Source organism: Vanellus vanellus (assembly GCF_965231255.1).
Source record: "Vanellus vanellus genome assembly, chromosome: 5".
Taxonomy (NCBI): Eukaryota; Metazoa; Chordata; class Aves; order Charadriiformes; family Charadriidae; genus Vanellus; species Vanellus vanellus.
Window position 1 is genome coordinate 25,127,506 of NC_138910.1, and position 24,747 is coordinate 25,152,252.

Genomic DNA, 24,747 nt, shown 5'->3' on the forward strand with positions numbered 1-24,747 from the left:
GGCAACCTAGGAGACTTCTGTAGACATTTTAAATGATGACGTCTATACATGCGAGAAGAAAAATTTGACAGGTGCAAGGAATGGTAAAGGAGAGATGCGCATGAGCTAAGGATGGCCATTCGTTTTAGATCCATAACGCAATAATTATGAAGAGCTTATGGTTATCTTTTTTTTTTTTAAAAGGGACAGTGGCCACATTTAGAGCTCACGAATGCCAGCGGCATTCTTTCAGCAGGTACGCTGGTTGCTGTGCACCCTTTATGGGGTAAAGGGTTTGTTCCCTTCTACTTTTTTATAGCAACAATTATCTGTGTAAGGTGACGCCATTTCACCGACTTCAGAAAAGAGTTACTTCTCAAGGTATATTTTTGTGGCAACTGTGTGAATAAAGGAACTACAGTGCAACTATTATGAAGAAAACAATCTGTGTGGAAAGTCTGTGCTGTACCTATGACCTTGGATCAGACACACAGTTTGGTTTTGAAAAAAGACTGGAAAACTCAGAGCTTCCAAACTTTCCAGAAACAGTTTCTGGAAGAAAAACAAATAAACAAACCCAAGCGAATGAAAGTCAGGTTACTAGATTATTTTCAGAACAGATGCGTTTCAGGCTGTTCTAGGAAACCAACTAAGGAATACAGATGTGTGCAAAATTAAATATGCATTATCCTACATACACTGTAGTACATGGAAAATAGCTGTCTGCAAGAATTATCTTCAAACTCTAAGGAGCAAATGAAAGTTGTAAGACATTTCAGATCTCTAGGACACCTCAGGAGCCTGTGAAAAAATACTCTGCATTTAACTGACAGCCAGCAGGAATATTTTATGCCAAGCATTCGTATTACACACTTTTTTATGTAACATTTTGTACATGGTTTTCAAACTTGTACTTTATTGAAGAACTCAAGTGAAACAAACCATCCTGATCATATAAAGTTTCCGATTTTATTCATTATCTGAACTCAAAAGCCAGAAGCTGGATTAAATAAAATCAAATGGACGACAGATAAATGTGTACGTGCACGCATGCGTACATTCACACATGCACATGCATGTGATGGAAATCAAAACTGAAAATAAGAGACAATTAACAGACGCTTATATCATCAGATGCCAGTATTACATGAATCATCTCCCCTTCTCCTAAAAGAAATCAAAGCAAAAGCTACAGGGAGGAGGGGGAGAACACACCTTATGGATAAAATCTGGGTTTCAGGTACTATATATGAAGTTTGTACCGTCATCTACAGGAATGCAGTATAACATCAATTCACTTAGTTTTACAAATACAGACTGCCTATTATGCAATGCATTTGACCGCCAAAAGGTTAATTTACTAAATCTTTACTGGACACTTATTACAGATACAGACACAAAACATGCATATGATGTATTGATGTATGTCTCTCTTACCAAAGAGCATCGTTTATTTAAAATAATTACAACAATAATTAGAAGCTACGTAGAAGACTAAGTAAAACACAAGGTAGTTGCTAACACCAGCAGCTCCAATAGCCCCATGGTATAAGCTGTGCCGCTTTCAACACACTCAATTCATTAATACAGGAGGAAAGCCAGAAACCAAAGGAAATGCAGACCATCTGCTCCATCCAGATGCAGAACATGCTTCTTACCTCCAAAGCTATTTACCAGCGACAAACTGAGATAAGATCAGTTTAATCCTCTAATCACAGACCTAAAAGATTTTTCGGCATCGTATCATCGTAAATTAAACTGAACTACGTTCATTTGAATTGAAAGAAAACTTCGCCAGTTTCTCTCGCCTTTAGCATCTCTCTGGGTATAAAACCATTCTAAATAAAAGAGAGAACCTAGGTACGGCAAATGTTATTGAAGCAAATACATGCACACAAGCAGCCAACAACAAAATCCTCATTCTTCTGCTGATACGTTCTAAAGATGTCTAATTGATTTAACCAGCAACGAGATTTAATTGAAGCATTTAAGTTCCCAGAAAGTCATGGTCTGCATACATATTATGCAACACCGGACCCATTTTAAAATAAAAAACTACAGCCCCTGTGCCTGAAAAAGAAAGAAGTAGCGTAGTGCCTTACCTTGAAGTTATGAATCTTCTCGTATTTTGGAACGTGCTCGTTTTCTTTCAGAGTCGCCCTCCTGACGAGCGATGTCAACTGCGAATAAGCAAAGAGTTTAAGAGGTTGCCAGATTGTCACAGACGACTTCTGAGCACCCAGCTTCATCCCCAAGGCTGCTATCAATAAATCTTGCTGACGGCTCTCCTGCTTCGAGTTGTGGACCGCAGACCTATTCGCTCTGTGCCCTGACCAGCACTCTTTGGACGGCATGTTGGAGCGGAGGGGGAAGGAGGCGCAGCCCCTACCCCGCACCGATCTGCGCCCTCCGCGCCTCTGGATCACACCCGATGTGGAAAACCCGGGAGGACCATTTCGGGAAACTTAAACTGCTGGGAAGGGCGGCGCGGCCATGGCAGGGCGCTCGGTTCACTCAGCGAGGCGGGCTCCCCTTCCCGCTGGGCTCGGGGGGCTCAGGCCTGCCGGGGGGGGCGGCCGGCCGGCGGCCCGGGCATGTGCGGCGGCGGCGGCGGGAGCGGGGGGACAGCCCGCAGCCTCTCCCTCCATCAGCGGCCCGGCCGGCGGGGCTGGGGGGGACGCACGCCTCGGCCCCCTCCTCCCGCCCCGCTGCCCGCTTCGGGGGGCGACGCCGCTCGGCGCGGAGCGGGCGCGGCACCGGCACCGCCCCCGGGGCGGCCCCTCCGCTCCCCACCCACCCCCCGCTCCCGGCGGCCGCAGCCAATGAAGCCCCGGTGAGGCGGGCGGCGCCGCTCCCCCTCCCCGGCCGGCTCCGGCACAAGTGCCAGCGGGAAGGCTGTCAGCGGGGGATGAGTCACGCACCGCGACAACATGGCATCTCTTCGCCCTTCGCCGGGGGGTGTCGGGGCGTCCTCAGGTGCGCAGAGTGAGCAGCTGCCCCGGGGGACCTCACAGAGAGCGGCTGTCGCCGACATCTCCCCCCCACCCCCACCCCCCCGGTCTGACGGATTGGGCACCAGGAGGTAAGGAGTTATCGCAAGCGTTGATGCTCACCGCCCTGCCTTTAAAACGACGTTTTTTTCAATGCCTTTCATATAAATAGAGGCTCGTCAAACTCACATCCTGTATCAGCCTCTTCTAGTAGTGATGTGAACACAAATGCTGCCAAAAAGTTCACCACACCACCCCTTCCACCAAAGACCCAAACCCTGCATTGCTGTGGTGTCTCTCATTAGGGGTTTATGACTATTAACAGGAGGTGAATGACACGTAGTCTTAAATCAGACCGAAACCCGCTGTTTGGAGTGATGCGACTGGAGATGAAATGCGCACAGGACAACCTGGTCCTCACTACTCCTCACACAAGCCAAAGGAAACGGTATTTCACAGCAGCATCATTAAAGCGTTGCCGCAGGACGCAGCTGGGTCAAAGTGTAAGGGGCTGACAAAGGACCAGGGCAGACCGCGCCGCATCCACCCGGAGCAGCTCACCCGGACAGCCCAGCGCAGGGAGGCTCTCTTCGGCTGCACGCCGATGGCCGGGGGGGGTGTGGGACACCACGACCACTCAACTCCTGTCTTTTTTCTTCTAGTGCCCTCCAAGCATTTGTGGACAGTTCTTGTCAGAGACTTGCAAAAACGGACCTTTATTCTGACTTACTATGGCAGCGATTCACACCGTGGGGCTGACAACCGTCCCAACACATAGGGCTCCAGAGGATGTCTCTGTGTGCCACTAGCCAGAGCGCAGCCCCCCCCCCCTTCCCTTGCCACGGGCTGCCGCACCACAACCGCTCTCCCTGCTGCAGCAAAGGTATTTTTATCTCTCATGACTCAGTAACAATCCAAGACAAGCACGGTTTGTCGCAGTCTTCTGGGTGGAATTGGTGTGTGTTTTGCAGCTGGATCACAGCGCTACCGTTTAGCTCAATCCTGCCCATACAGCCGAGAGTAATGCTCACCGTGAGCCCCTCCTCTGTTCCCTGGCGCCGCCACCAGTACCTTCTGGACAGGTTTTAAAAATCAGCTGGGTTTCAGCGTAGGGTCAGGTTGCAGAGATTAAGGATCAACATACATGCTTCACCAACCACTAATCTGCAATGCAAGTTAATAGCTAATAATCAAAACACTGGCTATAGATTATACAGGATGAAGCTGTGGGGCATTAGTGGCTCATACAGGGGCCTTAGGAGTATCTGGCTCAGTTCCCGGTTTCAATCCAAACCAGAGGCTGGCTGATCCACCCCACTGAGAAATACTTTTCCGACCTCTACCTCAATCTGCCTATCTTGCTTTTAACTGCTCATTTCTGCTGTAGGTGAAGAAATGCCCCTCTCACATTTTTCTGCGCATCCTTCTAAGCGTAACACTCCACGGCAATACGAGACCAAGAAAAAGGAGGTGAGGAGTAAGAGATGGCAAAAACTGACCCCCTCATCTGCGTGAAGCGTAAGAACAGTAGGGACTCTGAGGAGGAGGAAGCAGATAGGCTTTCGAGCTTGTTCTCTCCTTTCTTTTTAGCTCAAGCCACTTCACAGAATCACAGAATGGTCAGGGTTGGAAGAGACCTCTGGAGATCATCTAGTCCAACCCCCCTGCCAGAGCAGGGACACCTACAGCAGGTTGCACAGGATGGCGTCCAGGCGGGTTTTGAATGTCTCCAGAGTGGGAGACTCCACAACCTCTCTGGGCAGCCTGTTCCAGTAAAGAAAGTAAAGAAGTTCCTCCTCGTGTTAAGATGGAACTTCCTATGGTCAAGTTTGTACCCGTTACCTCTTGTCCTATCACTGGGCACCACTGAAAAAAGACTGTTTCCATCCCCCTAACACCCTCCCTTTAAGTATTTATAAGCATTGATAAGATCCCCCCTCAGTGTTCTTTTCTCTAGACTAGAAAGACCCAAGTCCCCCAGCCTTTCACTTCATGGTTTTATTCCCAAGGACTACATCAGATAAAAGTCCCCATGGAACAAGGTGGACCTACTGCCCCACAGGAGTCATCCTCTCCAAACAACTTCAAGTGACAACAGGCTCAGGAAGCAAATTGTGGAGTTCGGGAAACATAGGTTTGTTACATGCTTCCTTGGAACCCCAAATTCCTCGTATTTTTTAAAGGGAAAAAATAAATCACCAAAACTTAATATTAGGAAATATACTCTTTGAAAATTGAATTTGTTGGAAATAAATAACCCAGCAATTTTCAAGAGTGTATTTACTATCTGAATCAACTTCTACTATTTTGTATAATTCCACTTAGGAAGCAAGATAAAGCATTCTGAATTTCCCTTGCAATTGTTGTTAGAGCGCATATTTGTTTTTTGACATACTTATTACTTAATTGTCAGCTTCCTTTTTCCTAATTCTGAAGAACTGATTTATTTCAATTGCACTTCAGAGTCCAGTTAGTAGAAACCAATCTCTGGATTCTGGCAAATTAGATCTTAAGATTGCCAATAAAAAGGTAAGCAAAACTACCCAACAGGGAAAGGTCTTCTCCCATGGCTGTAATTATGAAAACACATTGTAATCTGGAAAGAAGTTATAAGATTATGAATTTTAATTCTAACATTACTTTGTGTTACAGTAATCTAACTCAGTTTTATGTAAAACTATTGGGTTTACATAAAATCAGCTTCCCATTGTTCGGTGCAAAGCATTTTCTGCTGTTTACAAATATAGGAATACTGGGCTCACCTACACCTATAGCCCGTCACATGTGCTATATGCACTATAGTTGTGCACACCAGAAACCTCGACTGAAAGAAAGCTAAAGCCATAAATCTAGCAACTGAAAAATTATGAACAATATATATTTGTTATCTATCTTACATATATTTTCCCAACATAAAGTAGTGTTGAAATTAAAATTCATACAGCTGCTTTCAGATGACATAATTCTATAATGCATACGCTCATTCAGAGAATCATAGAATGATTAGAGTTGGAAGGGGCCTTAAAGATCATCTAGTTCCAAATTCCTGCCATGGGCAGGGACACCTCCTGCTAGACCAGGTTGCTCAAAGCCCCATCCAGCCTGGCCTTGAACACCTCCAGGGATGGGGCGTCCACAACTTCTCTGGGCAACCTGTTCCAGTGCCTCACCACTCTCAGAGTAAAGAATTTCTTCCTAGTATCTGGTCTGCATCTATCCTCTTTCAGTTTAAAACCATTACCCCTCGTCCTATCGCTACACTCGTTGATAAAGCATCCCTCCCCATCTTTCCTGTAGGCCCCCTTTAACTACTGGAAGGCCGCAATGAATTCTGAAGAATTCTTCTGCCACTGCCTAACTTTGGGGGTTTGGCATCGCAACCTAGTGAACTTCTTAACACAGCAAACTTCCTTTCTTTTGAAACGACGAATGAAATTTCTGTTGTACACATCTTCCTGACCACAGTTAGGGTCATGGGGCGGGTCCAGGTCTTCAGCCTACCAGTATGTGAGATAATAAAGTAAGAGAGAGCAAGCCACTGCCCTCAGGTAGCCCTAGTCATTGCGGAGATGAGTCACCATCCCTGAGAGCAAACAAATGAAGTCATGGACCTGGGGGTTCAACTCAAATCCTGCAGGAAGCTGTTTTCTCCCAACGCACTCTCCTGCTCTAGGCACTCTATGCTGCCTCTATTCCCAGCCTGCAGGTCCTGCTCTTCTTCCACCCTTGGCAATGCCTGCTCTCCACCGGTGGCTCCTGCACTCCCACCCACCAGCAAAGTCTCCTCTCCATAGCCCTTTCATTTTCCAACAGTCATCTTCATAACCTGCTCTGTCTGAAGTCATCCTTAACAGGGACAATTATTAGATACTGTCTGCTACATACTGGATGAAAAAGAGGTAGAAATCTGACAAGGAAAATCTTCTCCCTTCCACTTTCTAAGTCAAGTCTTGATTTTATTGCTTTATTAATTGTTTGTGACAGACAGTTGCAGTCATTGCATGTGTAGGGAGCAATATGCTGTGCAGACTCCAGGAGGAAGGAAACTGCAGGGCTGTCTTTTTAAAATTTAATTTAAGGACGTGATTTCACAGGGTTGAGGTGAACTGCAAATGGTATGACTGGAAGTCATTGCTGAGCGACCTTTCAGCAGAGCACACAACCAGAGCAGCCCCTCAGTCCTGTACATTTTAGTGACTTCTATGAGCACTAAAAAAAGTCAAACCCAGCGAGGTGACAACCTTTAAACCAAGACATCTGTTTAGAGGTTCTACATTGCACATATGGACTAAAGAGAAAAAAAAGAAAAGACTGTAACCTGCTATTTCAAATGTTCTCATTTGTTCTAAAACCTCAACCACAAAAGTGGTTCAGCCTAGGTCCTACTGGGACTCCGCTTTCCTTACTTCCCCCTGGAGCAGTCCTTCAGGGTGCAGGAGAAACAGCTGTTTTATTGAGCGCTGTTTGCTCTCAGTGTTAGCTGGATAACGTCTGCCTATTTTGTGGTACTAATCTCACAATCAGTAAGTCTTATTATGAAGATTCCACAGAATTGATTTTAAAGTCTTCCATGGCTCGCAGTAAATCCCCATTAGTCACTCTCTGAAAGACACATTATGTAAGTTTAATGCAGTCACACAATTCAGTCAACATCGGATAAATTATCTTTCTAAAAAGGCAAATGGATGCATTTCCCATTTGTTGAGTAATAAACCAACATCACCTCAGAAAAAAAAACAACAACCCAACAAACCAGAAAATTCAAGAGTCAGGTTAAACTCAGCAAGTCCTAAAATGCCCAGATTAGACCTGATCAGACCTCCTGAAGCCCACGTGCATTTCCACATGATGTAGTGTTTAGTTTCATGACTACCTGGCTCCTCTCTCAAACACAGTATCATGTTTTCTTCAGTCTTGGGAAAGCACTGCAGGCTTTTCATTCTCCTATGGTATTTTCACGTTGTTATGACTAAATATGCCTTTATTGTTTCAGACTTATGATCCCTTGCCTCTAAGGAATGCATTTTAATAATAATAATAACCAGCAGTTATATTGCACGCATTTAAAAAAAAAAAATCAAAGGTGATGCCCTATTGTACATATCTAAAGAAACAGGATATTTGGGTTGCTATGTGGTTAGCCACTGTATATTTTGTCGTGTTCTGTTTCACTGTACAGCTAACTTAGCCAAATGTATATGCTCGGAAAACCTTCCTTGCCTGAACACTTTATGAGCGTATTTTACGGGCTCAGTACACAATTTTCAAAACTAATCAGTCAAATTGTGAAACTGAGCCCAGTTTCCCCAGTGCAGTTCTCGGTGGAGGCTTGTTCCATGCTAAATATAATTTTGCCAGTCATCTCTTTCACAGAATTATTCCAAGGGGGGAAGAGGAGCCCACAATTTTACTTTTTATTTAAAATTGGTCATAAGCTGTTTTCATTTAATTTTTCTTCACTTGTAGACATGCTGATGCCAGGCATGGCCTCTGCCCACAGATAGATGGTGTCAGCGGAGGGTAGGAATGCTATTCCAAGAAAAGTTCAACCTGAAAGTTGGCATTTCAGGAGCTGGGAAGGACCATCACGTGGTCTCAGCCATCAGGGTAAGACTTCTCTTGCTGCCGTTCCAAAACGGCCACATTTACCTGGCACGTGGACAGCATCGGGCTCACACAATGCTCAAAGTATACTGGGATCCTCAGGCAACACACAACCCCGCTTTGAGTCCACAGTTACCCACAGGGGAGTTGAGGTTTAAGACATGGTTGAATGATGAAAACTTGCTGCTGAGAAAAGTTTCTATTTTTTATAACAAAATTTTCCAAATGGACTGGCTTCTAATTAAATCAGATCTTCCCACCCCCCCAGTGAAATACTTATCACAAAAGCTAAAGAAATAGCTATTTATATTTTTGAATTTTTATTTCTGGTAAAAGTATATGTGATTTCCACAGCAGGTAGTGAACATTTTTATATCTAAAATTTAAAAAGAAGTTTTTAAATTTTTTTTTATTAAAACCTTAATTAAACAAATTTAGCCAAAGCGTTGGCTTCGTTTAAAGTATGACTGTTAAATTAAAAAAAAAAAGTAATCTAAACCAAAGTTTAAATTATGGAAAAAATGTTGCCCAATATTGCTGCTACAAATTGCTGCATAAAAAGTGAGTTCATTTGGTACTGTATTGTGCAATACGAGTGTATTAGCATTATTTGGAAAGATTTTATGTTCATGGCTACCAGAAATACCCTGAAGTACCCTTGTTTTCCTAACAAGAGAGCATATTCACAAAAATGCAGAGAGATCTTAGGGGAAGCCACCAGAGAAGTAGTTTTTCTGCAGCTTTAGTCCTATAACCTACCGGTCACTGCAGCTGATTCGGATGTAGGTCAGTTGGCTTATTTTGTTCCTAGTGGGACGACGGGTTGTAGATTTGCTCCTGGCAGTTACCGATATGAGCCTTTGGAAATGACAAGTCGAAACTGTGCACTGGCAAAAAGCAGCCACTGTGACTATTCCTCTCTTTCAATAACTGACAAGACAAAAACAATTAACATTTGCTGTTCTGGATAGAGGCACAAAAGCAAAGCACTTTCCAGTGGCAACCACCATGTTTCTTTTCTCAGGGAGGGGACTATTTTGGTATATAACCACGGACTTAGCCACGGCAAAATAAAACAAAAATTGTGCAGTACCTGCAGTAAGAAGTTCTGCTTTTGTTCTGGAGGACTTTGCTAACATCAAGCGACTTAGCTTTTAGTGAGGTCAGCAACTGGTCCACTGAAGGAGGGGATGTAATTCTGGGGATTTCCTTCACACCCCATAGGTACAAATACCACCACAGGGGTGTACCTGGGCACAGGAGAATGCACACCAGCAGGGATGTGGATGTTGCAATCAATAATGGGGCTAAGCTGGGTTTTACAAGCAATAGCTACGACTTCATTTATGCCGTATAAGTAATAATACACTGCCTCACAGGGTCATGTTCTGGGCGAGACAGCACAGTCCTGACACCCTCCTGGGGCTCCTGCCTTGTCCTGGTTTGGTCCTGAGCTGGCCGAAGCCACAGGGCTGTTCCCTGCAGACACCGATGCAGGACATCCCTACGGTCCCGGCTGCTTCTGTTAAAATAACCAACTGCTCCTGCCCTGCCCTTAAAGACAGAGACTACCAGCCTGCTCGCAAGGGCAAGGTATGGCTGCTCGACAAAAGCAGAGCTGCTACCAAGCTGCATGACACTGAGACAGGATATGCCAATCAAACACCATGATAAAAGCTACCCAGAAAACTAAGAAACGGCCTCTTTTCACTCCTAACTCTGTCTGCGTTGAGGAAAGCAGTTCCCCATGACCATGAGTTCAAGGTGAGGTATCAGCCCCAGAAATTCTCTCCTTGCTTTGCAGCAGCTCGTTACTGCAACCCCGTTCTTTCCTCGGGGAAACAAGCTGCCTTTAAAGGGGGCCAACCCCATCCAAACTTGGTAAGTACAGAAGGGGACCAAGAGCTGGTAGAGTATAGAAGGTACCACCTCTTTGCCTCAGGCAGCATCACTGTTCCCAAGGCAAAAGGTGCAAGACAGTTCACGAGCAAGAAGAGCAGCATCACGGAACACCAGAATTTGTCTCCAGTAAATCCTTCAGATGAAGCCTGTCCTTTACAGCTTTGCTTTCAGTCCTTTCCATCCATGCTTCCATCCTTCATAGCTTTGGTTTTGGTCCATCCTATCTTCCTCTCCCCCTGCCAGGAGCCTAGGCCGTGGAGGTGGTAAGCTGAACAGTGAGTTAAAGCAGCCACCTGCACCAGGTACTCCTCTCCCCAGAAAAGGCAGAAGACTGGGAGGCTCCTCACATAGTTTGTTAACTATTACAGCGTTCCACATATTGATAAATTTGGGCTAGAGAGGTCTGTCGTGCAGCTACGAGACCTAGGGGAAGACGAGTTGATGGAGCAAGGAGCTCTGCCTGAAGGAGCAACCCTCGCACCGGCCAGCAACACGCTGCGGCTGCTCCTCAGCAGCTTCTCCATCTCGCTCCCATTTAGTCAGCATTTTCTATTTCAGCTAACAGCATCACGTTTTCTTCCTTTCCCTGGTCCGTGGCACATCTCCGCGCTGGCCTGCGGGGAGCTGTGCTGTTGTGACCAAGGCACGACTGACGGTCATTGCAGCAAGGAGTCACTCCAGCAAAAGCCTCTTGACTTGTGACATGTCAAGGCAGACTGTATTCCAAAAAGACCTTAAAAGTCATTTATAAATGCCTCAAGACAACGTGTGCTATAGGAGTGATAACAGCCAAAATGTAATGCAAATTGGCAGCTGCATGAATGCTATTGGCGTTCTGGCGAATGCTATTTGTTACTAATATACTACATTTAAGTATCATATGATAAAACAGGCTGTTAGACTAATCTTCCGGAACCACAAGGGACTGGTGATAGTTTATTTCTCATCTGACCCACAGTTCTAAGGATTTCTTCAAGCAAAAGGAAAAATAAAAAAAAAAAAAGAGAGAAGCCATCAAAAAGCTTAACCATTACCCTTTGATGAGGAACCTTACTTGTATCCTAGGAAGGAAATGTTGACAGTGGCCAAACTTTATGAAATAAATAATTTACAACACTGTCTTTATCCATTTAAGAATTATATTGATAAAAGCAGTTTTTATAATGAACCTCTATATCTTTTTGTAGCTGAAAACATATACACTTAGGGATAGTGACAATCATGTAATCCACAAGGTCTTTCTATTATTATATTTATTAGGCTTTTTTTCCCATCTATTCCTCATGGAATAGGAGTTTTGGCTACTGGTATAACATGGGCAAGCAGTATGGAAATGTCTTCTTATGTCTCATTAATATTTTCTTACCTGATGTATAATATTAATTTCACATTAGTCTTGTCTGGCAGTCTAATGCATCTAATATTAGCCTTTTTTGTTCTACACAGTAATTCAATTTAGAGTAATTCAATGTATGTTATAATTGAAAACTGCAGCTCATTAATTTCTAAACACTCTTTGTATTTCAGACTACACCTGCTCCTTTGGCACATCCTCTATTTTGAATTCATCCACTTCTTCCTGAATAAGCCATGTTGCTATGATACATGTGCTGTCACAGTTTCTTTCTTCAACACACTTTCAGTCCATAATCATAGTTATTTAGCATAAATAAGACTAAGAGTGCAAAGTCTCCTAATCTTTCCCTAATTATCACTTGATCCAACCCCATGAATCACAGAGAAAAAAAAAATAACCTGAAGGAATACTAGACTTGTGACATGGACACTCTTGCAAAATTTACAATGGTGAAAACCTGCTTATTGACCACCTAACTGCAGAATAATTACGAAATAGGGTAACCCCCAGTGTCCACCAGCACTCCTTATAGACCCCGATTACCAGCTTTCTAGGTGCACGTGTGTCCATGGGCGTAGCTGCATCAGCGCTGTGGGTCAAGATCTACATTCATTTTATACAGGGCAATTAGGCAGATTCAGAAAACGAGGTAGGCTGATCATCCTTCAAATGAGTATCTCATGTAGGGTCCCACCATCCTTGCTTAAATCTCTATTTAAATCAGGACTGATTTGAAACCTGCAATGAATTAAAGCAGAGTGGAATTGGCAGTGGAATTATACGCTGCTCCCAAAGTCAAATTAATAGTTATTATGAAATTATCGGTTTATTGCCACCCATAAAATCTTCTAATCCCTGATCACATTCTCAGAAAAGGCTCATTTTACATTCTGTTGACCAGCGTTTCAATTTTCTTATTTTTCCTTTTCCACATATGGTTCATCTTTCCTATTTATTCCCTCTTAGTTTCCTAATTAACATTTTAAAATGCCTCTGCCATGAAAATTTTCATGTAAGGGCAGGAAGCATCTCGTTCCCCTAGAGGAAGCTATAACTGTTAAAAATTCTTACTTGAGATAGGCACTCAAGAAACCATCATCTCAAATGGTGAAACCCAGCATCTTTGAAACAAATTTAAATAACGTCTTAATTTGAAAACTGAATCATTTCAAATGATTCAAAATGGGGCTGGCAATGCAACTCCCATCATAAATTCGGGCCACGCAGACTATTTACCTTTTGGGGGAGAAGCAGGCATTGGCATGTGGACAGGTTATACAACTTCTGTTACACAGGAAGGACGGGGACGGGTGGTATTTTTTGTTTGTTTACTTGTTTCAGCAAGTCTGTGGATTCTTGCAACATAATGTTTAGTTGATGTCTATTTTCAGTTGAAATACAGTAGTCCTAGGTCCCAATCAGTACCTCAAAGATATGACATTTGGGATTTCAGAGGCATACGATGTTTGGAAAACAGCTCTTATTTTGCGTATAGGGCTCATCAAAGCTGAAAGACTAAGTTTGGGGTATGGTTCAGTTTCTTAAATTCATTGGCAATGAACAAACATTAGCAATGAACAAAATCTTTATCCAGCACAACTGCTTTCCTCTTACTTAGTCACGTTTTTCATCTCATCTTACAGGGCAATATTTTATTTGTACTGCCACCATCAATTACCACTTTAAGCGACACTGTTCATAAGATTTCCAACACTGAGGTTGTTTGAATTTTCAACAATAAAAATAGCCCAAGAGAATTAACCCATAAGGCCCATTAAAAAAAAAATAAAAAAATCCAGTAAGCTCTCAGCGTGATCAACTTGCTGAGCAGTGAGTCTGCCTTGCGAACTCCAGCGTGTGACAAAGGAGACTGGCAACTTCCAAGCACCAGGCTGCAGCGCTGTGACAAATGCTAGCAAGGATTTGGAAGCTGGAGTGAATGAGAAGCTGTCACTTAAGAGACTGAGCCCTTCAAATTCTGTGAAAGTCAACAGCACACGATACTTTCTGCAATTTTTGTGCATTTGTATTAAACACATCATTTACTCTAATCATCAGCCAATTCACAGAAATGCCTGAATGCAAATGTAATTCACTATCATTAACTTTGGTAAGTGCTTCAAGATATTTCCAGCAATGTAAAATCATTAGAAATCTTCAACCAATAAACTATTTGATACATGATATAATGCATAGAGCTTTAAAAATATTTCCCCATTACATGCAAAATGGAAACTGGGAATACAGCCTTTCCCATTTTCACAGTATTCCTCCACTCTTCTCAGGAAAGGGAAAAACTGCTTGCCTCTAAGTGCTACTAATCCAATTCACAAATTGGAAATCATAAAAAAATTTACTAAATCACATACACATATGAATAAGGTTTAAGAGAGGACATTATAGTTTGTGATACTAGCGCTAATGTTCCTTAGGCAAAGTACTTCAAACTGCTTTAGCTCTAACGAAATCCAATAATAATCCCCCCCCAAAAAGCAATATAGTCTAAGTGCATTACAATACGAACTTCACTATTAGAAACACATCATCCTGTAGTTATCTTGGAAGCTGTATGGATGTGAGGAATATCAATACTAAAATGATGAGGATTAGAGCAACAACTGTTCATCAACTGAGAATCAGATTTTCCAGCACGATGTTGCTTCACTTGCTTAAGCATTAGGACTGTAGGAACAGCGAATGCCAAAAGCAACACTGTTTCTATCTGCTGATGCCATGCAGAAAAAAGGTTAAATATGGAAAAGCTTAATGTTCTAAAAGTTAATGATCAAAGGAAGACTTTGCAAAGCTGTCAAGAGTTGCTGTCTTCACTGATGACGAGTGTGACAGGTTTGAAGTAATAAGAGCACACAGTTTATTGAGCTTAGTAACAAAACGGCTCTCCTGACTTTGTTCAAATTCAGAAAAGAAAAACATTCTGCTGGAGACTAAAACTAAGCATGAGAAGTTTTATCTGAAAATATCTTTTTTCTTGTGAAAGATTAAAAGGAAAGAAACAGGGGCTAGAACAGACCAGCTTCTGCAAGCATTAACTGCAGGATAAATCGTTGTTCTTTTTTTCTTTCATAGTCTAATACTTCATTTAGGATCCTCTAACTACTCCTCTTTCTGCTACCACTTCTAAAACAAGCATTTCACTCTTCATGGGTCTTAAGGGTTTGGTAACCACTTATGAATGGGCAATTATTAGTGGAGCAGATGTGCCTGCCTATCAAGGGATTCTCTAACCGAGTGAGGGGCAACACACCAGACCACCACAGCTCCACGTCCTTTCCATCTTTGTACAGAAGCCAAAAAACATGTATTTGTACTTGTGAGCATGTAAACAGTGACCAATGAAAAATGCTTTTCCCTCTCCCACCTAAATTCCCCCCCCCCCCCCCCCAACCCCTGCAACCAGTAAGGAGAAGGAGCTTATCTGAATAACGATAGAGGCAAGTGGGGAAAATCCCTGGTAGTCACACTCTTAGTACAGATTTACGCAGGCTACATAGAATTGCAGAGGGTATAAACACAAGACATGTTGGATATTAGTTCACAACAAAGGTGCTACAAACCCCGCTTCCTGCAGCCCCGGTTTTAACTTGTGCCTCTCATGTTCAACTAGTGACCAGACCTGACCCTGCCTAGTTTATGAGATTAGACACAATCGTAGCCCAAGGTGATTATCACCAGCTATACAGTGTCACGTTATAAAGTCTAAGTGAGGTAAGAAACTTGTAAATAACAAAATTATCCTTTTACAGGGCTCTTAATTCAACAGTCCAGCCTGTTTCCTGTAGAAGTGATTAGTAATAGAAAATAATTAGGAGATGCCAGATGGGAGGGGGAGTTAAAAAAAAAAAAAAAAAAAAAAAAAAAGACCCAAAACTCACACAGCTAAGGAAAGAGAACAACAAACGAGGGAGCTGCCAGCTAGCAACCCACCGCAGTCCCTCACCGTCCGGGAAGCTCTTTGCATAAGCAATAAATGACAGTCACGCGCCTGCTTTAGAGACTGCTCTGAAGGAGACCCACCTTCTCCTTACTGTGGCCACTGCATGGATTATTCAGTTGTGAGAAGGCATAAAAAGTCAAGGGAAACCATAGTTCAAAAGAAAAACAAATATTATAATTTCCTTATACACAGCTATGAAGCTTCCCCATTATACATCTAGGCAGCCTTTTTTGGAAACTTCAAGTATAAGGCCCATAAGGAAGGTAAGCAGCAGACTCCTACAGCTTGTTAGGACTGAAGCCGTGACAGCTCTCCGTTGCTCATAAGGAGTTGAGCTGGACCTCTGTGTTTCTGTGTCCCACCTACTAACGTCCACCAGGTTGGGAAAAATCTTTCCTCCCTCTGAAGAGCGTCCAAAGAAAGGTATCCTCTTTGGCTAAGGGAGATTTCTTCCTCCCTCCCCGTGATCCTCGTGCTAGCCTATTCCAGTTAGAAAGGAAGGAAACTTCTGCCAGTACACATAAGAGAAGCTAAAGCTATATGGTATACTTTTTGAAGGGCATTAAAAATGTAACCAGATCCAAACCACCATGCATTAGAAACTCTGGAAAGAACTGCTGGTGAGGCCTTCACACCGACTTACCTCACAACACCGAGAAACACAGGAAAAGAATAATAGCTTATTCATTGCTAATGGTTTCACTTCACCAGTAACAACACAACCAGTATTCTTCAGATTTAATTGCACAGCAACTGTACTGCTTTACAGCCCTTTTAATAGTTATGTACACTATTCATTTTACAAAAAGCTTGATCAGGCACAGGGCATATACTCAGGGTAATTACTCCCCACGCTTTTGCTGGTCTGTGAGTCTGAGTGACCAGACACCCCCCCCCCGCCAAAATTCAAATGGCAGCTGCCTGTCTCGGTATAATTGGACACTGGACTTTCTGAAGACTCTATCTTTGTGTATACATCTCGCATGCCAGATCACAGAAGAGCCACACTTGCATGAAAAAGCAAAAGGTAACCTGAAAAGTCATCTCAGCGAGCAGCCAAGTGACTCGTGCCCATGTCAAAAGGCTGAGGCAGGATGCTGACCCTCAACTGTGCTTACCTACAAAACAGGGGACACCTGTCCACAGGAGTAGCATCGTGATGGGAGGTGTGCTATGCATTTGAAATACAACCGGACCTAAGCCACTCCTCACTATCTGAAGTTTGTGGAGCCTTATTTGTTTTGAACCTTGCAATACTAGACCAGCAGTATGCAATCAGGCTACCAACACAAGCATGCCACTTTCATTTCACATTAATCCCACACATTATTGTGTGAGCAGTAAATTAACGTGCTTTGGAGGCACAGGCGCACACACACAGAGGAAGGCAGGTGAGGTCCTAGGAGGCTAACTGCAATCAGCTCGGACACCGTTTGTAACCGGCAGGAGCTAATAGAGCACAGCTGAGCACCAACCAGACCTGGCAAGGAGAAAAAATGAAGGAATTTGGCCTGGGAAAAACAGGAGAGTTATGGGACCCCGTTCAGCACTGGAGCTGAGCTGCAAGTCCAGAGAGAAACCCTTAAAAAAAAACAAATCCTGCTTGCTAATTTATCCTTTGTAAGCATGAGATACCAACAAGAGAAAAACTAGATATTCTGTGACCTGGGGATTAAATTAGCAAAGTTTATGCTTCATTTGGAAGCTCTGAATCTTAAAACAAGATCAGTTTATATAATCTTTTTAGTGTATCAATTTTACTGCCACACTGAACATAAATAAGGGCTTAGGTTACTCTCAGTGATTACGAGTAGAAAAAGCACCCTCCAGGTTGGAGAATGTAATTTTGTCTGTGCTGGTATCTGCACACTGGACAGCACGTGCGACTAGCTCACATTTCTTAGGTCTTAATAAACATATAGTTAAGTTAAAAGTTTACATGCTTATAAAAAGGCATCATAATCATTTGCAGTCTTAGCTTGAACTGTGTGTGCCATATATAATGACATATATGGCACTAGATCCCTACCGCCATAAATGCTAATGGACAGAAAGGGAAGATGCAGACTGAGGCCGCGGCAATCTCTGCAGTGTACGATCTTACAGATACACTGGAGCAGCTACCTAAGAAGTAGGCTCGTCTTTCATCCTGCTAGGAACTTTCTTGGTATTGACAAAATTGTCTGTGCTTTGAAGCTTGTGCTGAAAGATGGGCTAAACCCAGAAGAAATAAATAGAAGTTTTTGCCTTCCACAGAGCTATGTTTTATTTATAAATTACATTAAACATACAGAGTGATTGTCATGGACACCCGCGCAGGGACTGGAAAGGAAAATTTGTGAGAAAAGAGTTGACAATCAACTCAAGTTAACCCATGGGATTCTTCAGTGCTCAGTCTCCTGTGTCTTTAAATGTACTTTAATGTAAACATTTATTAGTTGTACTTTAAAAAACATTATTGCTTTGTTGCTACCCTTGTTATAGCTACGGCTTGTCTAGAGTTTTATACGCTGAACACCCATCTTTTCTAATAAAATTAAGTTAATTTGAGTAAATGGAAAAATATACAACTTTCAGCACCAAGATCGCTTCACTCTCAAAGCACATTTTCCTCCCTGATTATTAAGACCACATCTTCTTTTTAGTTCCTATCAGTCCCAGTATTGGCATTACTAGGCACCAAACAGTGTTGTTCAAAGCTGTCTTGCTCCATCACAGACCTTGCTAAGGGGGCTTATGCTTCTACAACAGCCTACTGTAACTCCCGTGGCTACATTTTCTGATGTCCTTTCACCAAAGATAAAATGAGCTTCGGCGAAGGAAGGTTTAAAGCAGATCTTACTAACAGATTTGACTGAGAGCAAAAGTAGAAAAGCAGTAGTGTCATTAATGAAAATATCAGTGTCAGTTCAAGGTTGCAAAGTGAGACTGGTCCCTCTGCATACACCCATAAGTATGACCCTTGATTTTGTATGCAGAGGCTGTTATGAATCCGTTAGAAACGTACACAGAGATCGCAATTAACTTTGTGATCTGGATTATCTTCAGAGGCAGGCTTAAAAGCATGTTTCCCACTAAAATGACACAGATTTACATTTCCAGATCTCCTTGCACAGGGTTGCAGACAATCAGCCTTCACCACTATGGAGGAAAAAATGGTATCACCACTAATGTCATTAAAAATAGAACAAAAGAGGGCTTTTGTTGGGTGACTGCTGCCACAAACCTCCTCTCAATTCTTTCAGACTGCAGGAACTGAACTGAATATAGTACGGTCTAGAAAGGCTCTTTAATTGATATGCAGCCACTGAGGTTTCTTGAAGAAATAGCACTTATCACCAAAGCAAACATTAATAAATGTGATTCAGTTGCTATCCTAACATTAATCTCAGCATTTCATTCTGAAAGATGGGATAACTCATAACTGATTATTTCATTTTCTCATAACAAATATCAAAACTTAAATAAATCACTCATACAACTTCTCACATTCATATCTCAAAAGCATGTCAAAATGAAAATAAAATCATTTTTTGCAGGGCTTTCAAGAAGGACTTTGATATATATATCAAGGTATTTATTAATTTCTGAGAGCTACCATTTTTATAAGGTATTTAACTGAATCAAGTCATCTGCTCCAAGTCCATAATTATCTTTGAGAGTAGAGAATGTACAGAGACCCATCAGTATTCAAGGCACGGGAGGAATAGTAAATCTTGTGATACTGGGTATTATTTCCATTTCCACACTAGGCCATACAGACTGAATCCACATGGGAAGCCCTCTTTCAAATGAATCTTAGCCCTCTCTTAACATACAGACCACGATGGCTGCACAATTGAGTTCTGAACAATCTGCAGACTGTTTTGGGAACCCGCATTACCTTTTTGGCACGGCAGCTAAAATAACTGTTCAGGGCATTTGAGCATGACAAGCACTCTCCTGTTTTCAATCTGCACTCCTCCAGTTATCTCTGATTATTTATTAATTCTTTCATAGGTTATGAAAATCATAAATCATTAACCAGGAATTTTAATTTTAATATATACTTGTATATGGTAAACAGTCATATTCCTTCTCATAATCAGGGAAGCACATGCTGCGCAGTGGATTATATTCTCATGCTTTTCCTATTAAAAACTGCATCTTAAATCACACCACAATATGGTGTCTTGCAGGACTCAGTACTTTGGAGTATTGTGATTTGCGTCCTACAATCCTCATCTAACGATTGCAGAATTTTTGTCTTTTCATCTTTTATGGTCTTTAAATCCTTCCCCTTTACTAAGGCTCATTTTTAATGTATTGCATATGACAAGTCACCCAACACATGCTGAATTCTTCTACTATAAATTAATTGCTGAAAAGAGCGGGGAACAAATAAGGTATTATTAGTGCACGCTGGGAGGCATCTAACACAAATATGTGACGTTCCCTCCTACTGCCCCACACCAAATTGAAGGCTAAGTGAAGTGCTCTTCGATATTTCATTCTCAAGTTTGAGGTGTGTTCTCTGGCTGCCCAATTTCCTCTATTTGATTTTATGACAGAAAGCGAAACTACATTCCCACCGGCTGTTCCCAAGTCAGAGCCTGAGTGTCTCTCCTTTCCTTCTTCTCAAGGATTTATCTTTCATACACCACCCACACAGGAGTGGGCAACAGTCACAGACACAAAGTTTAGACTCGGATCTGAACAGCCTCAGAGTCTGCAAGCCCGGGAATCTATTTTGGTTCAGGGTGATCAATGTTCAAGACCCAGACTTTTCCCTGTCTTTACGGAAGAGGAAGCATACAGTGCAGGGAGAAGCTGTGTGGCTACAGCATAAAACTGATAAAGATACATTAATTGCCAAATACTGTACACTGCAGAAATTTTCATCCTCACCATGGGGCTAACGGGCTGATGTTGTGGCACACGGATTTTTGTTTGGGTCATAAAACAATGGCTTTTTCTTCTGGATTTTGGACAATTTTATTTGCATTCTTTGTTAGAATTGTCAATATCGATGCAGTGATATTGTCTTTATATTGGACAACAGGAATCACTCTGCCATCAGAAGAGAAAGAAAAACTGCTTGACCTATTTATAAGTGTCCTGTGAGAAAGCTTCCTTGGATCATGGTTAAATGGTTCATAATAAGGTAAATACTACGCTATTATTAATTGAAGTTCTCAAGTAAATTTCAGTAGGAAGCAGGAGGCTACACAAAAAGGGTAAAATTACCTTCTGATCAATTTAGTAGTGGATACATATATTTTCCATATGACATTATTATTATTATTATTATTATTATTATTATTATTATTATTATTATTATTATTTTACCAAAGAAAGCTTATAAACTAGCAGAGAGATTGTGTCTTCTGTTAAAGCGGAGATTTAATATCTCCTGTGTTCCTTGTGCTAGCATTTTAACTTTTTATAGTAGGTAGGTTTTTTAAAAAGCTAGAGAAATATTTCCCGTCATCCAGTACTCATGCTTTAAATGCAAATTATTTGTCAAACAAGTATGTATCTCATGATTTCAATGCTTTTTTTTTATATAAAATTAACCACCAGATGTGATTTGGTCACCTGCCTGCACAGTCCTCCAGCCAGTCAGTTCTGTTCACCCCCCTGAACCTGAAATAGTTCTCCCAGACTGTCAAGGTGACAGCTCTAGTGGGTGTGCAAGTAACCGAGTCCCCCAGGCGGTGGTGGGAGACGCTTGGGAAAGCCCTCCAAGGTCTCCTCTCCCTGCCACTCCTATACTGCACATAGCCACCCCCCCGCCCCCCGCCACGAGACATTCAGCGAGGCCACCACCATCTCTCTCCCCCTTCCCATGCTCCCCACATCCTGTGACTTACAGAGGAGGGACAAAGGATTTGGCAAGCCTTAGCTGGACGCTGGGGCTTGTTCCAAATGCTGAGGTTGCTACCGGGGTCAGGTGTTGGTCATGGGGTTGAATGCTTTATTCCCCTTGGAGATTTGCTGGGTGAAGCGACACTCAGGACACTCTGTGTCATCTTCCAGCAAAGGCCCTGAGAGGTGTAAAAGCAGCAAAGATGTCACCTCTGCACCACTCCACTGTAAAAAGGATCACACCGTGCCTTTCCCGTGCAGCTATGGGTAGTAATCCCAACTGGATAATGAGTTGAAAATTAAACTGAAATCTCCCCGTTTGTTACTGTGATGTCTGTGTGCCTCATTGTGTCCAGAACAACATGGTTCCAAGACAAATAAAGAGAAAATGCTCAAAAACTGGGCTTCAGGCCAGTAAACAGCATCACTGTTGAACTATGTTGCAGATATAGCCACTTTAGTTGCTTGTAAGTTACAGACAAACAGGGCGGGATGTTGCAATTACATGACTAACCTCTACAGGTTTTTCACCTAAAATTTCAACCTGTGAGAAACATTGAATAGTTCTTGAGCTATTTCATGAAAAATGTTTCAACAGGCACACCCTGTAGATGAATCTGACATAACACCATGTAATCTATGGAAAAAACATCATTCTTCAACAAAATCAGTAAAATCCCTTTACTGTGAAAACTCCTTCATCAGTCTAAAAACCGCTGTGACACAACAGAGTTCTGTCGTCACCTGAAAGATGCTAAATGCAGGAAGAGTTAATTTTACCAAAGAAACCCAAAGCGGTGACTTCCAGAACTCTTATTTTTAACCGGGCTTTGCATTATAATGAATTCTGTGATGACATGCAAAAAAATCCTTTCGAAACAGCACGCTGCAAGTCAGTGACTGTCAGGAACTGTAACTGATAACTCAGCCTTCTACTACTGATACCTAACAGGCAAGAAATTGGATATTTAACGTGGTCAGCTAGCATCAATATCCCCAGCAGTATTTCTTTTGTCAAAATGATCTGATAACAGTGAAGATTCATACTTTAAGCTAAGTTGGGTGCTTCATCTCTCAGCAAAATCAGTGCAGGATGACAGACTGCTGCAGAAGGATTTGAAGGACCAGAGCTATGAGCTTCCTCTCTCTGTGGACTCCGTATGGAGCTTAGTTTCACTATAATGGTCATGCGTGTTGGAAATTGTCAGTGAGACCTTTCCTCCGCCTCAAGAAAAACTGAAATCACAGACAAAATTCTGATTGGAAGGACAAACAGATGATCCCAACTAAGGTTAGCAATTCTTCTAAGCACTGTAAGCATAGTAGATACTCCTAATGTCATTCTGAAGTTTGTGAAATAGGGGAGTGTATCATACTATTATACATGCATTAACACCTACACATATGTACAAATACAATTTAAAAATGCTTTCACATGTCAGCTTTTCAATAAACAAAGTATTTAGTTTAACATGACTGAATATACATTATGATTTCTTTTTAAGTTTAGTCTCTGTCACACAAATGAAGTTTCAGGCAGCTGCTTTGTCTGCCTGATACATTCCCAACCTCCTTTAATATTTCTATTTTCACCGCTTCTAAGATTTCTTTGTTGTTCGTTTTTCTTTTATAATCCAGGACGCAGTTAGTTCTCAGCTGATACTGCAACTCTCTGAAGAGAGCAATCCTTCTTCATAAGTCTGGCTGAGGCCAAAAATAGCTCTGTCAGCTTCTGACAGGCTGAACTTAGCCAAGTGAAATGTTTTAACACTTTATCATCTTAATGAACAGGCTTATTTATAACGTGGACAACTTTACTGTCATTGTATGCAGACTGCTGAATAGATTATGGAATGCGTTTGTTTGGGGAATGCTCAATATATTAAGAAATACAATTTTTGACCAAAGGGCAGTTGTTTTAGACTCTGTAAACAATTTTAAGATAAAATATTCTTACCCCATTTGAAATAAAGGCATAGCTTAATGGTAACATCTATAACTGTGAAAATACCTGAAGAAAGGAACCTCACAATGATAAATAACTAATCTCCAAATCAGAGAAATTTGCAATAAGCAAAAATTACTATTAACACCCTCCATAACCAGTTTAAATATTACTATTAATGCAATACTGGAAATAAATATGTAGACTAAATATCTACAGATACCTTTAGCACTTTATGGTAGAGAGGGAGGGTTAAAAGTACAAAATAAAAAGTTTAACAGAAAAAAAAGTGTGGGTTAACAATTGCTTACCCTCTTTTCTGCTACCTCATCCTCTCCTGTAGACTCTTTGCCATCATGTTCATCTCTCAGGGTTGGCATATGTTTTTTGTGTGCTGGCTCTCTGTTTAAAGTTGTATATCCTATGTGTTCATAAATTGGATTTATTGTCATCTTGGCAATGTATTCAGCTGCCTTCGTTTCAATATAAAGAGTAATCAATCCATCTGTCACCAGGTCATGGATGGACTCAAAACGTTTCTCCCCAACAAAGTGCTTTCCATCGTAGTAGAGTCTGAAGTTTCTGGTTTGACTTCCAAATCTGCCTCAATGAAACGGGAAAGTTTTTTTTTAAAGAACAGTAAGCAGAATAAAGAAGAGTAAGCAAGCCTTTGCAAACAATAAAACACACTTTATCACTTAAAGCCGTGACTGTACTCTGCGTCTGGTCCAGATGAGAATGAAAAACTCAACTACTACTTAGCACAGATAGGAAGGCGAGATCAACAACAACTGCAGATAGATAGCCAAAACAGTGACTGTCCCAGTAGGAGCTGTTTGTTCTTTTATTCTTTTAGCCCCTCCATTATCCCATGGAAAAACTGAAAATTACTTCACACTCTTTATGGCTTTTTTTAGTACTTTACTACTGCATCGCCGTAGTCAATTTGCTTGGCTCTGATATGAAGAGTTCTCATAATAGAGTCCTCTATTACAGTTGATCAATACGGAGTTTTGATGCCGTCTCGGACCTCTGCGCCCCTGCTTGCTTGCAGGAAGAGGCCATTCAGGGTTCAGCTCAGCTTCAGTGCCAACAATTACACTGAAGCAGAACCGCTGCCAGAACTGGAGCAGCGCAGGACAAAATGGCACAAGGGCAAGCATTCTTT

The 24,747-nt window shown here is 42.0% G+C and overlaps 1 protein-coding gene across 1 annotated transcript in view; it reads right to left on the bottom strand.

The window, feature by feature from the left end:
- CHN1 (chimerin 1) overlaps positions 1-24,747 on the bottom strand; it is a gene marked incomplete at its 5' end in the record, with an annotated part of 108,148 nt that overhangs the window by 31,065 nt on the left and 52,336 nt on the right. Inside the window, 2 exons of the mRNA XM_082483341.1 lie at positions 2,082-2,159; positions 23,891-24,179. Of these exons, the coding sequence (XP_082339467.1) occupies positions 2,082-2,159; positions 23,891-24,179 (367 nt within the window). The remainder of the gene's footprint in view (positions 1-2,081; positions 2,160-23,890; positions 24,180-24,747) is intronic.